This window comes from Neoarthrinium moseri (genome assembly GCF_022829205.1).
Source record: "Neoarthrinium moseri strain CBS 164.80 chromosome Unknown scaffold6_Wmoseri_CBS_16480, whole genome shotgun sequence".
NCBI lineage: Eukaryota > Fungi > Ascomycota > Sordariomycetes > Amphisphaeriales > Apiosporaceae > Neoarthrinium > Neoarthrinium moseri.
In genome coordinates this window covers 722,408-738,118 of record NW_026055120.1, presented here as the reverse complement: position 1 = coordinate 738,118, position 15,711 = coordinate 722,408, and the positions used below count along the sequence as shown (strand labels likewise).

The following is a 15,711-nucleotide window of genomic DNA, read 5'->3' as shown; positions in this document are numbered from 1 at the left end:
CGCTAGTCAGGGCCCCTGGACTCTATAAGGTTTCCGCTAAAGACGGGCTAGTGTCCGGCGGCAGCGTCCCCGAACAAGTCAAATCACGCAGCGAGACCCATCTTGAGTCTCGACAGATCTTCAAGTCTGTCGGCCAAGCCCAAGCAGGCTCGGAGCAATTTATCCCCCTCTTCTTCGCTCTGTCGATCATGGCTCTAGCCGTGATTTTCCTCACGCTTTATTTCTGATATATTTGATCGCCGGCTAGCTCACTGCTTTCGTAACAGCTTGGTGCCACGCGAGACGCCACCATGTCTCTTGTAAGTTATAATAGTGCAGAATATTGCGACCCAAGGCCTAGGAATCCTTTCATATCTCGGGTGGTGGGGGAAGAGCTCGTTGACATCCCGAATCGTGGTGCCGGACTCCTGGTGCTTAGTTCCGGTCCCTGCATAAGTTAAAGGGGTTGTCATCTTTTAGCCTCGGATAAGTATCAAAACATTTTCGAAGCCTGCAGATGTAGTGCGCTCGGCACCTGGGATTCTTCACACCACTGTGTATAATACGCCAGACATTGCGGAGGAGGGAGGGGTCGGACAAAAAATCTAAAGGCCCGACAGGTAGGAACAGTCCTCTTACATGCTCTACTGATAAGAAAGTGTAGACCAGACTGCTCGGTGAACGAGTTGCTTGAGTTGTGGTTTACTGTCACGGCTTGCGATGGTGTTATTTCTGGATGTCGATTTCTCATCTGCCTTTCCCATCTCCCTTTCCCATCCATGTCTGGCTTGCAAACACTAACCCTCATGTAACGCCTCGGCACTCTGATCTGCATAACAAGATCTTGGAAAGCCGATCTCCGATGACTTGCGTGAACCAAGACGCCGCCATTTTAAAATTGTGCGAACGGCTTAATGTGACCCTCGCAACGTCGTCCCAAGTTAGGATGTAGTACAGTGAGATGTCGAGACAGACAGATAAGGCCCACCACCGGAAGATGCCCCACACAGCAGCGGCTGATGCACAGCATGGAACGGGGACCTTTACGAGTTACAGAATCGGCCAATAACTAGTGGCTTAATAAGTATGCATCTAGTCCGCCGCTACATATCGTTCTAGTAAGATGTGGCGTGGCAACAGCTTTTCTGCGTAGTAATCAATAAATATCATCGTATGCGTCACGATTGAATACGCTGCAACCCCTAATTCCACACTGGTGAGCCTCCTTTTTGCGAATACGACAGTAAGAGTCGGCTTCGCTGGGCTAGAACGTATATTGAGGGTTCTCGACTACCACAACTTACAAGCCGACGGAAACTAGCCCGCGCCTTGTCCTGAGGTTGGCTCTCTTAGACTCATCAGGGACGCACCGGCGTGTATTGTGAATTTTCCACGCTGCGCAGTAGACATATCCACTATTCGAAGGCAGTGCGGACCTGTCATTTATCCCGCATATATGGTAGATTGGATGGCGGTCATAAGCACGAAATAATTCGGGATCGTCGCAAGGATGTCCGCGATACAATGCGAGTGCTCTTGCAAATTATGGTTGTAGTAGATCATTCAATCCTTCTATTGTACATTCAAGTCGCTGATTTCTTGAATGTGAGCGGAACCAACTAAGCGGCTCGGGTTTGGCCATGGTAAAGTACGCACGTTCAGAAACTATTTTCTGCCCAGAGAAAATTTGCAATGGCTGTCCACGGAACAAGGATTTCCTCACATCTATATACAGTCGTCATTACTCACTAGATGTTTTACTGCAGCGTCACCGCCATCATCATCCATTGCGACTTGGCAGCCTTGTGGTCCATGAGGCCTCGGACATAGCACCAGCTCACAATGATGGACTGCTCAAAAGTTCCAGATACCCCAGACTCTCCTGGGGCAGATCTGATAATCATGGGTAGCCGACACCCGGGTACCGTGCACACCATGTCCCCGACCTCAGAACACGCAGGGCCGATGCAAAAATCACCCCGCAGCGTGGTAAAGGCCTTCCACCCGTCAACCCGCATCGAGATAGTTCGGTGATACTTGTTATGGCTGATCTTGGCGAGATCGTCCTGCGAAGAGCTGGCTCTTAGCCACTGCAGCCACTCGGTAAAATATTCATGATACACGGGTCCCGCTGGAAGGTCATCAATGTCAAGACCAAAGAGGAGGTCCATGGCCAACTGCCCGAGGCAGTCTTGCTGCGTTGACCCTGGCAGGGTCGACTTCATCCTAAAGATACGTTCCATGGCTTCTTTCTGGTCAGCAACGGAATATGCATCGAAAACAGGACATGCCTCGTCGATTGTACCAATTGGGCAGACTTGGATCTTGAGGCGGCCGGGCGAAATGAGTTCCGGGCTGATGCCGAGTGGGCCGCCTGCATTCCACTCCGCAATATCACACGGAACAAATGGCTCTATGAAAGCAAGATATCGAAGATCTGGTGCCCAGGTTGGTAGGCCGGGAGACCGTGGCCGCTCGATGCCACCCAGAGCGAGCAAGTCTAGCGATGGGCCGTGACAGAGCAACGCCACGGCCGTCTTGCGATATACTTCCTGCACCGCGTCGCTATAATGGGGTTCCTGTCCTATCGGGACTGTATAGTCTGGTGGCGGGACGGGCCGGTCCTGTTCTCCTATGCCGCGGAAGGCGAATACCGCATCTCGCTGATCTGTGGCCTCGCAGTAGAAGGCTGCCTGTAGGAGGATTTCATATCTCACAAAGCCTTGGCGGAGAAACTCGCGCCGCAGATTGATCAGTCTCGTGGCACTCCATAGGCCTTGGATTCTAGGGTCGTCGTCGTCGTAGTCGTGCCAGTCATCCAGAAACTTCCATATACTAAAAACATAGTCCTGGAATGTCGCAAATCCCACAAGGTCGTCGCCACAAACCATTGAAACCCCGGAATTCAGCGTGACCTCTTGGATGACCCATACACGGCGGAACCAGGGGCGAGCGAGAATGGACAAGACGAGCTTGAGACCGGCAGCAAGACTCTCATCGGGCTCGGCCGCATCTTCGGCGGTAGATGACCGACTAGATCCCATGAAGTGGAAAGCACGCCGAGTCTCAGGCGTGCTGGCACCGAGCCACACCAGGACCTCTTGGGCAGACGAGTAGATCTGCCCCATCATGCTCACCTGGGACGCCTTCTCCTTGGCGTCGTGTTGGTTTATACATAACGAGTCAATCCAGACGGCGAAGTGCGAACGACGCCGCCGCAGGGCGTCGAATAGATCAGTCAAGGTCTGGCTCAGCGGCAGCACGCGGCCGTCGGACAATCTGATGCTAGAGGCCGGGGGTGCAGGCTGGCCCCAAGTATACGAGATGGCCGTGAACGGGTCCGGCTTGGCATCATCCAGGCGGACAATCTTGAAGTCACAAACCAGGTCACCGCTAGATTGGTCGACTTGGACTTGAAGGAGGCGAATGTGAGACGTCTCCGGAAGAGGCTCATAGACGGAACCCATGCCCTGCTACGACTGTGCTATCATCATGCACGAAAAACCCAACTTCACGGCAGGCTTGCTTCCCTGGTTCGGCTGTCCAGGGCCGCGAGACCAAAATAGCAACGGCAACGAGACCCGATGGCTATAGCGGAGCCGACCTTCGGGCGCCAGGATATTTCGCTGCCCTCGTGATCAAGAGTCCCCGGTTAGATACCAGCTTGATGGCCTGTGCCGGGCCGGAGCAGGCAGTTTGGGTCGAGTCGGCGGGCTTGGTAGTGACGGAGTGGTTGCGCGGTGCGTGGCTGAGCACTCAAGTTGCGGGTGGCTGCCACGCAAGACACTCGCCACAGCCCTTGGTTCGGCTGACTGCTTAAGGCCAAGGCCAAGGCTAACCCTGGTGGCCTCTAGCAGCGTTAAGCTACGAGTTCCAGTGAATTGGACCCCGAAGCTTGGCGCTGTATGCAGGGCGCCATTGGCCGGTGGCACAACCACGGCGGGATCCAGGAACATCCCGAGGTTGACAGACTTCAGGCGGCCCAGCGGCTGGCGGGCTGAACCCCAAGGTTAGGTGCATGCGCCCACGAGTTTTGCCTCGATGACATAAACCTTGTCTATTTATATCTAGAACCGCCTGGGCAGGCAGCCAAGTCGCGGTTGGTGGCCGGTGGGAAGAGACACGAGAGGCTGGCCGGCCTGCCTCGAGAGACAGCGGAGGAAATCTGCACCCACGTCGTCGTGTAGTCGATTGACGGTCTATGTATTTGGGGCAATGGCGAATTAGGCAAGTCAAATTGCATGGACCAGGCGACTCCTCCCTGCGACTCCTCCCCGGCGGGTCAGCCGTTCAAAATCGCATGTGGATGTGGACGGCGTGTCGCATTAACCCTTTGCGCGGCTGTGCCTGCAGATCGCCGGGACGAACGGCGCTGTCCGACCTGACGCTGCTGCGTCGGGCAGTTTCTTCTGGCACCATCGTGCAACTCAACAACTTTAGTCGCCGTTGATTGGTCTGGGTGATTGCGCCTTTGAAACTCGATGTTGTACCGTAGTAAGGGGCAGGAGAGGCACAGTCAGCACCATCACATCACCCTGAGCAGCCAGGCAGCTCGGCACCAACAGTATAAGTCGAGTATGGCTAGAGTGTACATACAAACGGGCGGACTACCTAGCCTGGGCAGGGCCATGGATCATGGACCTTGAAGATGCATGGCCATGGCAGGCCATGGCAGGCCTCTGGAGGCTTGATGGATGATGATGCAGATAGATGGCGATGATGCAGACATTTCAATTGCCGCTGTCGCATCTGTCTGTTGACGGATGGCGGGAATCTTGAAATCTGCTCGGCGCAGAGGCTGACGACGTCACTGGGTGTGGACAGCTAACTACGCTAAGCATTCAAATTGGGGAGAGGCTAAGGGGGTGGATGGCTGGGTTGGGGGGGTTGATGGGCTGACTGGCGAGACTGGGTTCGGTATTGGTCGGCCTGCGCAGGTTGCTAGGGGGCAGCTTGGTGGGTGGCCAGGGGTGGGATGGGCTCCATGGACGGGCTGGATGGCGGGGGGCAGATCAGCGAATGGGCCGCCCGTTTGGCCCGGTCCCGGCTGGCTGCGCCCACTCTGTTGATCTGAAACACGAACCTCTTGTCCTGTGATTTTGCATAGCCATTCGGATGCCCATCTGCCAGCCTGTGCCCCCTGCTTTGACCCTCTACTGCCCTTTGCCTGCATCCGCTTCATCACGCTGAAACCCTCGACCGTCCAGCTCTGGGCTTGCTGGGGGCGCCATCTGCCGATTTCACGAGACCTCCGTCGCTGTCGTCCAAACCTTCGTTGTGGCCCTCTTGCTGCTCTGCCCGGACACACACATCCACCATCCACCCCCCCCCTATTGACCCCATCTCTGCGCGCCACGCCAGAGAAGAGAGACGGACGAGACGACGGTATCCATACGTACGTTGCGGCACACGGCAGAGTTACAGCCAGCATCTGGTGCCGGCACAGAGCACAAGCTGGTCGCCGCAGAGCATAGACTTGGCACACGTCCGCTGCCCGCTGCCGATACACATCCCCCGGATTCAGGCGCGCGCTCGGGCTAGAGTTACATCGGTTACGTCGACTAGCCATCGCGACGACGAATCCGTCTGCTGCTGTCTTGCCTCGTCGCCCATCCCGTCGAGCCACGCGCCCGCTCAGAGACACCCAGAGCTCACTCTGCCGCCCTCTCCTCTCGCCCACTGACGATCTTGTCTCCCCGAGTCTCCTTCTCCTCTTCCGGGGCAGCTAGAGCGAAACCCAGGCCCTGCGCTCGCCAGTCACTTGGATTCATTCCACCGAGCCACACCCACTACGTAACGGCATTCCAACCGCTCCGCCCGGCAGCAAATCACCGTCTGCTCCCGGCCGACCTGCTTTAGCTGGTCCTCTGCCTTCACTACCTCGGACTAGACGTCTCAGGTCGAGAGTCCCTCTCTCCCCTTCTCTCTCTCTCTCTCTCTCTACCAGTCTCCATCCACCTCCAGACTGCTCGTCCCGCCCCTCCCACCCCTGTGTGGGAATACTAAGGAACCATGTCGTATAATCGATTAGGCAAGTTTCACTGCGCTCATTGCTGTCCCCTTCTTGCTTTTTGTCTCCCTGTCCTTGCCCTTCCCCATCAGGTTTGGATATCACTGCCACACCAGCACTCCTGGACGGCCATGGACCTGTGACTTCATACCCTGCGTCACCCTATCAAGCACACACACACTCTCTCCTCTTCAACCGGTGCTCCCCCACCGCCACTGCGCTCCGTTCACTTATACACTCTTTGCCTCCTTGGCGATTCTGTGGTTCGCGGGTACTTTGTCTACATCCCGGTGAAAGACACGAATCACCAGACCCTCAGTGGCGCGGGCAGCCCTTGAAGTCTACTTCTATTCAAAACAGCTCGCCTGCTAGCCACACGAAGCTCCAGTTGTATCTAGTCTAACCTTGATCCCCCAGACGACGACTACTACGATCCCACCATGGACAACCATAGGATGGGAGCGCCGCGCCGGTCGCCTTCGCCGGGCCACCCTCTCCAGCACGGCTACCAGCTGGACGACGTCCCGTACGGCCAACACCCGGCCACGACACAGTCCAACCTCAGCATACCGAACCGTGCCGGCACCTACACGCCCAGCGACGTCCTCCCGCTGAACGCCGCCCAGTCGTACGACAACCTGTCCCAGAGCCCTTACGGCGCCCACGGCCACAACCAGGGCTACGGCTCCGACTACGGAGTTAACCCGGAGCAACATCACGATGCCTACTACAACCAGCCCTACGAGCCGCACCCGTCCGGCACGACTCCCTACGACGAACCCCAGGGCTACGGGCTCGACGACCAGCGCCCTATGCTGCAGCAGAACGACTCGTACGCACAGGCCCAACCCCAGGACCCCTACCGCGACGACCCTCACCAGCAGGCCGCTGGCGGCGGCGGCGGTGGTGCCATCAAACGGTGGAAGACGGTCAAGCAGGTTCTTCTGTACCGTGGCAACCTTGTCCTGGACTGCCCGATCCCGCCGAGGTTGCTGAACCAGCTGCCCCATGGAGAGCGCGACGAGTTTACCCACATGCGGTACACGGCGGCCACCTGCGATCCCAAGGATTTCTACGACGAGAACTTCACATTGCGTCAGAAGCTCTTCAGCAAGCCCCGCCACACCGAGTTGTTTATCGTCGTGACAATGTACAACGAGGACGACATCTTGTTTGCGCGCACCATGGTTGGTGTGCTGAAGAACATCGAATTCATGTGCAGTCGCAAGGAGAGCAAGACGTGGGGGCCGGACGCCTGGAAGAAGATCGTCGTCTGTGTCGTCAGTGACGGCCGTGCCAAGATCAACCCGAGGACACGCGCCCTTCTGGCTGGTATGGGTGTTTACCAGGACGGTATCGCCAAGCAGCAGGTCAACGGCAAGGATGTCACGGCGCATATCTACGAGTACACCACCCAGGTTGGCATGACCATCAAGAACGACGTCGTGCAGCTGGTTCCCAAGAAGCAGCCGGTGCAGATGCTCTTCTGCCTGAAGGAGAAGAACCAGAAGAAGATCAACTCGCACAGATGGTTCTTCCAAGCCTTTGGCCGCGTCCTGAACCCCAACATCTGCGTGCTCATTGACGCCGGTACCAGACCCGGAGGAAACTCCATCTACCACCTCTGGAAGGCCTTCGACCTGGAGCCCATGTGCGGCGGCGCCTGTGGTGAGATCAAGGCCATGTTGGGTACCGGTGGCAAGCATCTGCTCAACCCCCTGGTTGCGACGCAGAACTTTGAGTACAAGATGAGCAACATTCTGGACAAGCCGCTCGAGTCCGCTTTTGGCTTCATCTCCGTCTTGCCCGGTGCCTTTTCCGCATACCGCTATGTCGCGCTCCAAAACGACAAGAACGGCCAAGGGCCTCTGGAGAAGTACTTCAAGGGCGAAACGCTGCACGGTGCCGGTGCCGGTGTCTTCACGGCCAACATGTACCTCGCCGAAGATCGTATCCTCTGTTTCGAGCTGGTCACCAAGCGCAACTGCCACTGGATCTTGCAATACGTCAAGTCAGCGACAGGTGAGACCGATGTGCCTGACACTGTTACCGAGTTGATTCTGCAACGACGGCGTTGGCTGAACGGTTCCTTCTTCGCTGCCATCTACGCCATTGCCCACTTCCACGAATTCTTCCGCTCTGATCACTCGTTCATCCGCAAGATCATGTTCTTTGTCGAATTCGTTTTCCAGACCGTGAACATGATCTTTGCCTGGTTCGCCATCGGTAACTTCTTTCTGGTCTTCAAGATCCTGACAACCAGTTTGGGCGATGATAATCTGCTCAGCGAAACGGGTGCAATTCTTGGTGTGGTCTTCACATGGTTCTACGGTATCTCACTTATGGCTTGTTTTGTCCTCTCGCTGGGTAACCGCCCTGCTGGTTCCGGCAAGCTCTACACAGCCATGGTGATATTCTGGTGTATTATTATGATGTAAGTTGTTCCCTCTGGTCCTTATGATGACACTCCTTGCTGACATGACGTGCAGATACTTGACGTTCGCTGCCGTGTTCATCGCAGTCAAGGCTGTCCAGGAGCAGGTTAAGAACGGCTTCAGCGTCAATGCCTTGTTCACGAACAAGGTGTTCTCGTCCCTCATTGTTTCCACACTCTCCACGTATGGTCTTTGGCTCATTGCATCACTGATGATGTTCGATCCCTGGCACATGATCACGTCGTTCCTGCAGTACCTCCTGCTCACACCCACCTACACCAATGTCCTCAACGTTTACGCCTTCTGTAACACCCACGATATCTCTTGGGGTACCAAGGGAGACGATAAGCCGGAGTCGCTTCCCACAGTCGACACCAAAGACGGCAAGGGTAAGACCGACTTGCCGGATGAGGGAGATCTCAATGCGGCGTATGACCGCGAGTTGGCTGTCTTCTCCAGGAAGCACGTTGTGGAGAAGAAACCCCCGACCGAGACCCAAATTGCCGAGGCTCAGATGGACTACTACCGCTGGATCCGATCCCTCGTGGTGTTGATATGGATGATATCCAACTTTGGTCTATGCGCTGTCGTCCTTAGTACCGCCGGCCTGGAGAACCTAAGCACTACGACGGATGACAACGATACCCGTGCATCCATCTACATGACGGTCGTTCTGTGGAGTGTGGCCGTCCTCAGCGCCTTCAAGTTTGCAGGCGCCCTCTGGTTCCTGATCGTCCGCATGTTCCGTGGTGTATGATGGGGAATTCGGCTGTGCTACAGTATGAGTTCCCAGTACTTGTTTATTTTTCTTTCTGCCGTTTCCTGTTTGCATAAATTCCATATACCCGATTACGTCATGTCACGAATATCAAGGAGCGGCGAGTGGGGGACTTGTATGAGGAATTTGGATGCATGATGAGGGGTTGTAGATAATTCAATTCGCCGTGCAGGGCTGTTCTTGATGAATGGCAAGTTTCTAGAAGAGTAATTGAAAGATACTGAACTCCGACGTACCGTGTCTAATTCGTGATTTATTGGAGCTGGTCGCGACCATTCATTCAATCCTGAAATCGAAAGGGAACACCTGCCGGGGAAGATTGACATTATACACTCTTTGACAGAACCTTGTACTCTTCCAAATCAGAAAGGGCATCTGGGAAGATTTTGCCTGTCGGCGGCCATACATGACTAGAATACAGTTTTGAGACTCCAACCGGCGGATACTCCCCTCGCGACTATAAAAGCAGCCGTGGCTGCAGCGTATGCGCCTCCGGCCAAAGCAATCACTCCGCTGTACCCTCCGCCCTGCGCCTGCAGAATGGCGCCGGCCAATGGGATTCCGACCAGGGCGCCAATGCTCGCGATGGAGAACGCCGTGCCGTTCCTCTTCCCGTAGTCCTCCACCCGACACACCTGGCCAATGCACACCGGCGTTAGGCTGATGGCCGCCCCGGACCAGAACCCGTACAGCACCGCGAAGCTGGTCACCATGGCCTCGTTGTCGCGCGGAGTCGTCAGCCAGAGACACAGGATGAAGGCCACGCACGTGAAGCACGTGACGCACATGACGTTGAATACCCCGAACCGGTCCGCCACGTAGCCCGGCAGCGCCCGCCCCGGGATCGCGCCGGCGTTGAGCAGCGTGTTCAGCAGGTACGCCTTATGGGGCTCGAGCCCCGTGGCGATGGCGTACGACGAGATGTACGTGTAGGGGATGAAGACGGCGAACTCGACCAGGAACACGGCCGCCGTGACGATGGCGTACCGGGTGTCTCTGAGCGCCCCGAGGTCGATCGACGACCCGCCCTTCTTGTTCGGCGGCAGCCGCTTGCGCAGCAGGGTGCAGGCGGCCACCGAGGCCGCCGCGCAGATGAAGCCGATGATCCGGATGGCCCAGGGGAACCCGATGGCCGGCGACGCGTACAGGATGATCAGCGGGAATACGACGCCCCCGACGCCCCCCGCCGTGCAGGCCACGCCCGTCGCCAGCGCGCGGCGCTCCGAGAACCAGTGGCCGATGGTCGCGATGCTGGGGTTGAAGAGCATCGAGGCCGACACGCCGCCGAGCACGCCGAACGTGAGGAGGAACTGGTAGTATTCTGACCGCCGGCCGCGTCAGTGCAAACTCCAGGCTCGTGGGCAGGTATGTCATGGTAACACGTTGTATGGGTATGTGGCAGACTTACCCTTTGCAAGACTCAGGAGCATGGTAGCCGCGACGATGCCGATGCAGCCGGGGATGATCAGGAACCGGACGTCGTGCACGTCGAATATAGGGCCTATACAGAGTTCAGAGATCATTCCCGGGTAAGAACAGCGCCGAGAGCCAGCCACACCGCGGCCGGAGTTTTACTCACCGACTTGGGCACCGCATAGATACAGAAAGAAGGCGTACAGGCTGAAGATCCACCCGATGGACGACTCGGGTATTCCGTGCAGCTCGTTGACCGACACCCAGGCCTGCAGGACGGCCAGCGTGTTCAGCAGGCCCATGGACGGGATCATGGCGCACCAGGCGCCAAGCACCACCAGCCAGGCCCGTGTGCCGCCCTCGGGGTACGAGACTTGGTCGTCGTCGTCGTCGCTCCGGGCTGCTGCCATTGCCGTCGTCGCTGTCATCTCCCGGAATGTGCAAGGCGGAAGCAGGAAGCTATCACTACACTGGCCGGCGCTCTCCGTGAGGATGATGATAAGAGACCAAGATGGACAATCAAGTTCAGTAGTTTGATCTTTTCGCTGGAGCAGCTGCGCCGCGATGCTACTGACAAGATTCCCGTCCCATCGTACAGCAGGTTGGCCGGCAACTTGACTTCCGCATGGCCCTATTTCCACAGTGAAGACCCGCATTTGGCAATTTGTTGACCCACCGGGACGTCTCCGTCCTCGGCAGTGACGGGGCCGACTTGGACTCGGTGGGGCCGGCATGTAGACAGACACCCTTGGTCCGGCAATCCGTCAACTTCAACCCCCAGTGTTGGGAGTTCAGTATGTGGCAGTCTCTGGGTATGGTCGACTTTTCCTGACTTTGCAAAGTAGTTCAATATGACACAATCCTCGGCTCCGATTTGGAGGCGTCTGATTTGGCATGGTCCACGAGCGTTGCAGGGAGTTGCTCCATGACGTGCGACGTTGGGGTGACGCACTGATAGGCAACATCAAGGTCGGAAACTGGCTTCTCGGATCAAACAAATTGAATGTCGTGATATATGAGTGACTCCTAGTCACAAAGTGCAACCCATTGTTCAATACTGGCGGATTTGCCATGCGACATGCGCAATCAAGACCATACCCAAGACCTTTCTCGATCAGTCGGCAATGTCGCTCTGTACTGATTCTTCTCAAGATACGTCTGCAATGGCTGGACCCGGCGCTTTTGATCAATAGCAGTTGGTCTGAACTCGGCATGAGATTGAGATCTTCGAGGAGAATGACCCTGGAAGCCCGAAGTGGTATTCAAGAGTATGAGCCAGCGTCCTGATAACGCTGTACACCAGTGGCAACGCTCGCTTTCAGAGAGGTGCGTTTGGCAAGCATATCGTGGGGTCACCAAACTAAACCACAAACGCAGGTTGTGCAGAGCAATCAGTATCTAGTCATTCCCGTAAGAGGTGCGACCAAGCAACAGAAGTGTCCTCTCGTGCAAGATCTTATTAATTCGCGTAGATGCCGGTTTTTTCCAGCATCATGTTTGCTACCATGGTCACGCGGGATTTCTGTTTGGGTCTTATCAGGGTGTGATTGTACATCAGCTGTGGACTCCTATTAATACTTTACTTTGTCCTCTGAAGACTTTATGTTATGCCAATTCCTCTATACCTCCCCCTAGTGCTATCCTTCAGGGGCTGATCTATCCCTCTTCACTTTCGTAGCTGCGCATTGCTCAAGTGCGCGCTGGCTTCTATCAGCAAGCACTGCTATTATAGCGCTAGTCACGTTTCGGCAACGGAGGCTGTGAGCATTTATTAGAAGCCGAGGATGATAGCGAGATCGTCTCAATGGCGGTTAAAGCTCTGCCGATATGTCGTCTGCGGCGCGTAGTAACCTATGATCGACACCATGCGATTACCAGACAACACCTACAGAATTCGACTTCATGAGTACATCACCAAGCATGATCTCGAGGAAGGATACCAATTGCTCAAGTGCGCGCTGATACGTATCGACATGCATGGGAAATGACATTGGAGATCCCGAATTGTTACTTGGTGGTTTGTCCACCCGGGTGATCTTGGCAATCAAAAAATTCATTATGTCCAACAACTTTCTGGATTGTCCTAGCAGGCGGCGAAAATTCACCAATGCCGGCAAATCCGGGCCAACGCCAGTGAATAGTGACTCAGATCAGCAGCCAAGGTGAATTTGACGTCGGTTGCTGGGCGGCAGTTCTGCTCAAGGTACCTAGGTACTTTCTTTTGACGACAAAAATTCACTACAGTTTGGGATTATTGCGGGACCCAGATCATCCAATCTCGTGGTCTAGATCAATTATTGACAAAATACCTAGCGACCCAGGTGAATACTTTTTTTATTCACCTCGACCCGGATCAGCCATCTGAAACAGTATCGTCAATCATTCACTCGTAGGTGGACATATAAATACCTCCATTTTCCTCCCGACTCAATTTTCCTTCCTACCTCTTCCCAGAGTGCCCCAAACTTTCATACATTGGTCCGACCTTCTGCTTGCCACCTCTGCACGATAGTTTCGTCCCTCTCATCCATCCCTTTCATCCCCTCTTCGTCACTCTGTCTTCATACGACGGCATCAAGCGGCAATCACCCATTCGCGTCTCACCATCATCGCTACGACGCCCTATCTTTGCGTACCTCTAAAGACCCGACCGTAGTTCCGCGCGAGCCTTGAGACATCAAGATGGCTTTCGTAGTTGCCATCGTCTACAAAGGACGGGCTATTCTCATCGAGCAGCCGATCGTGCCCAGTGAGCTTGCCAAGTCCGCTGCGAGGCACTTCGGCCTCACGAAGAAGCAGATGCGAGGCTTGGAGATTAAACAGAGCAAAGACTGCTTCACTACCTGGAGCAACACCTACTACGACTCTCGAGAGAATCGCAATTTTCCTCGAGAGATAAGCTCCGATGTATACATGACATGCGGTAGCACCGGCAACATCTTCTGGATTGGAGACTACGGCAAAGGAGAGATCTTCACGATTGAGATCTCGGACGATAAGCCGATGTATCTGAAGAAGAGCATCGAGGAGGAGGCTGGTGACAACTTTCAGGTCACCGACGGTCTCGAGCGCTAAGCGAGGAGCCCTTTGGTAGGCAATGCCCTACTTACATGGCTTAAATTTTTGGCTGACCATGTTCATCACATTAGGGATAGCAAGACCAGTCCGCGTCTGCTCGCAGGTTGCACCTACTGCGGACTCTGAGATAGTTGGACCAGGTATGGTCATGGGGGTTAGGAAATTGCCATGACGGCTGTTCATGCTTCTTGGGCCAGGTGCTAGATCGACATGATGCATAGATTGGGGCTCGCAATGGTCGTTGGTATGAGAGATTTGGCATTCCATTAATGTGCCACGTGGAACGTACTATACTAGGTGCAGGACAATTACACGGCATTGCATAGGCCGCTTTTCTGACACGATTACGTCGATAATCTATTGTCCCAAAACCAGCTCATCCATCTGCAATCGCACTCGTGAGATGAGTCTGCTGTCCATTTTCTTGTGTCATCGTTCGCTTTATAAATATTTTTCGGGTTTTCTGCAAATCGCAACAAGACCAATCTAAGCACCACAGACAACGCGTCACCTGCTACTTTCACGTTTTCAGATTTTTCCACGCCCCAAAAATTCCATTTATCGACGACAATATTCACTACTGCCTGATTTTTTCATCACGCAGATCAGCCAATCTTGTAGGGCCGATCAATCATTATCAACGCCAGGTGAAAAAAAACCTCCCCCCCCGACTTTTTTGGGTGCTCTTTCCATTCACCGGCGACGTTTCGCTGACCAGTCGTACCCTCCAGCGTCCTCAATCAGCTCCCAGTACACATACATGTAATTATTTACCACCTGCACCTAGTTTTCCCTTCCTCTCAATCTTGTTCATCGCATGCAACCCGCAATCGCACCCACTGGAACAATCCACACCATTCACCTCAACAATTCTCCCTTCTATCTCTTCATCATCCCTCCAGCTTCACGCAACTTGCAAGACACAAGACACCACTTCACGCTGTCAAAGTTGCTTGCTTTCCAAGTTGCCCCACGTCGCCCGTGCTCACAAGGCTTGGGCCATTTTGGTCGAGCAGCCGGGAACGCCGACCGACCTGCGCGCGACAACGGCAAGGCGCTTCAAACTTTCCGTGCGCGATGTTGGGAAGCTCGACATCAAACACAGCAGGGATTCTCACACGAAGTGGGATAACACTTATCAGGACTACCCGGAAAACCCGAATTCCTCCTGGAGTTGACATTAGACGCGCACTGGACTTGTGTCAAAACTGGTGCCATCTTTTGGGTTGGTGACTACAGAAAGGGTGAGATCTTCACCAATGAGGTCTCAGACGAAAAACCCCTCCATCTGAAGAAGACCATCCAGGACGAGACAGGTGATAAATTTCAGCTTAGTGATGGACTGGAGCGCTAGATTGCTCCCTTCAGCGTAAGTAACTTTTTCGTTCTGGCTACGTTGTCCGGCAGCAACTATCCGCACGCTATCACCTTGAGTTCAGCGCGTTTATTTTGGAGTAATTGTCTATTTGATCTAAATCTAACAGTATCAACGAAACCTGCAGATGCTAACTAAACTCAAAGTCTATCACCTCTACGAACGGGAGCGACGTAGAGAAAGTCAGCAGGGGACCTCTACGGTGGTGTGTCAACTGGATATAGTACTTTTTGGACCACTTGCGAGCGGAAACTCGGAAATCCAAGTCAGAGTCTTAGACTCGGCCCTAATGGTACACGGAATATACGTTGCGACACATCAGAAATTCGGTATACATGCCACTCTTCATACTGCAACACTGTTACATTGAATGTCATCAGTCCAGTGATGAATCCTGATATCTTCGCTTAAAGTTTTAGCATGTTTCCCACTGAATTAGCCATCGAATTCTCTCCAGCTGCTTGGTAAAAAAGCGGCACGCTCATAAGACCTGGCACTGAAATCGCAACCACACGGATGATTTGGTGCGGCCACCAGGACAAGTGCACGGATTTCCAATCCTAGACTTACCCACTCCTCGGGCATGGATATGACAGCAGCGTTATGCGCGTGGAAGATGCAGTGGTCGGATGCGGGTGATTGA

General features: G+C 54.6%; 4 protein-coding genes across 4 annotated transcripts; 2 read left to right on the top strand and 2 right to left on the bottom strand.

The window, feature by feature from the left end:
- Positions 1-1,736: 1,736 nt before the first annotated feature.
- Positions 1,737-3,446, bottom strand: JN550_002807 (uncharacterized protein; the record flags this gene model as incomplete). Its single annotated transcript, XM_049314143.1, has 1 exon — positions 1,737-3,446. The coding sequence occupies one exon, from the start codon at positions 3,444-3,446 to the stop codon at positions 1,737-1,739; it is 1,710 nt and encodes a 569-aa protein (XP_049175332.1).
- A 2,983-nt stretch (positions 3,447-6,429) lies between these two features.
- Positions 6,430-9,181, top strand: JN550_002806 (chitin synthase I; the record flags this gene model as incomplete). Its single annotated transcript, XM_049314142.1, has 2 exons — positions 6,430-8,423; positions 8,479-9,181. The coding sequence occupies 2 exons, from the start codon at positions 6,430-6,432 to the stop codon at positions 9,179-9,181; spliced, it is 2,697 nt and encodes an 898-aa protein (XP_049175331.1).
- Positions 9,182-9,612: 431 nt separating this feature from the next.
- On the bottom strand, positions 9,613-11,025 carry JN550_002805 (uncharacterized protein; the record flags this gene model as incomplete). The annotated part of the gene is made up of 3 exons (XM_049314140.1): positions 9,613-10,523; positions 10,611-10,703; positions 10,782-11,025. 3 exons carry the CDS (start codon positions 11,023-11,025, stop codon positions 9,613-9,615), a joined length of 1,248 nt encoding a protein of 415 aa, XP_049175330.1.
- A 2,272-nt stretch (positions 11,026-13,297) lies between these two features.
- JN550_002804 (uncharacterized protein) lies at positions 13,298-13,690 on the top strand (the record flags this gene model as incomplete). The annotated part of the gene is made up of 1 exon (XM_049314139.1): positions 13,298-13,690. One exon carries the CDS (start codon positions 13,298-13,300, stop codon positions 13,688-13,690), a length of 393 nt encoding a protein of 130 aa, XP_049175329.1.
- Positions 13,691-15,711: the final 2,021 nt, after the last annotated feature.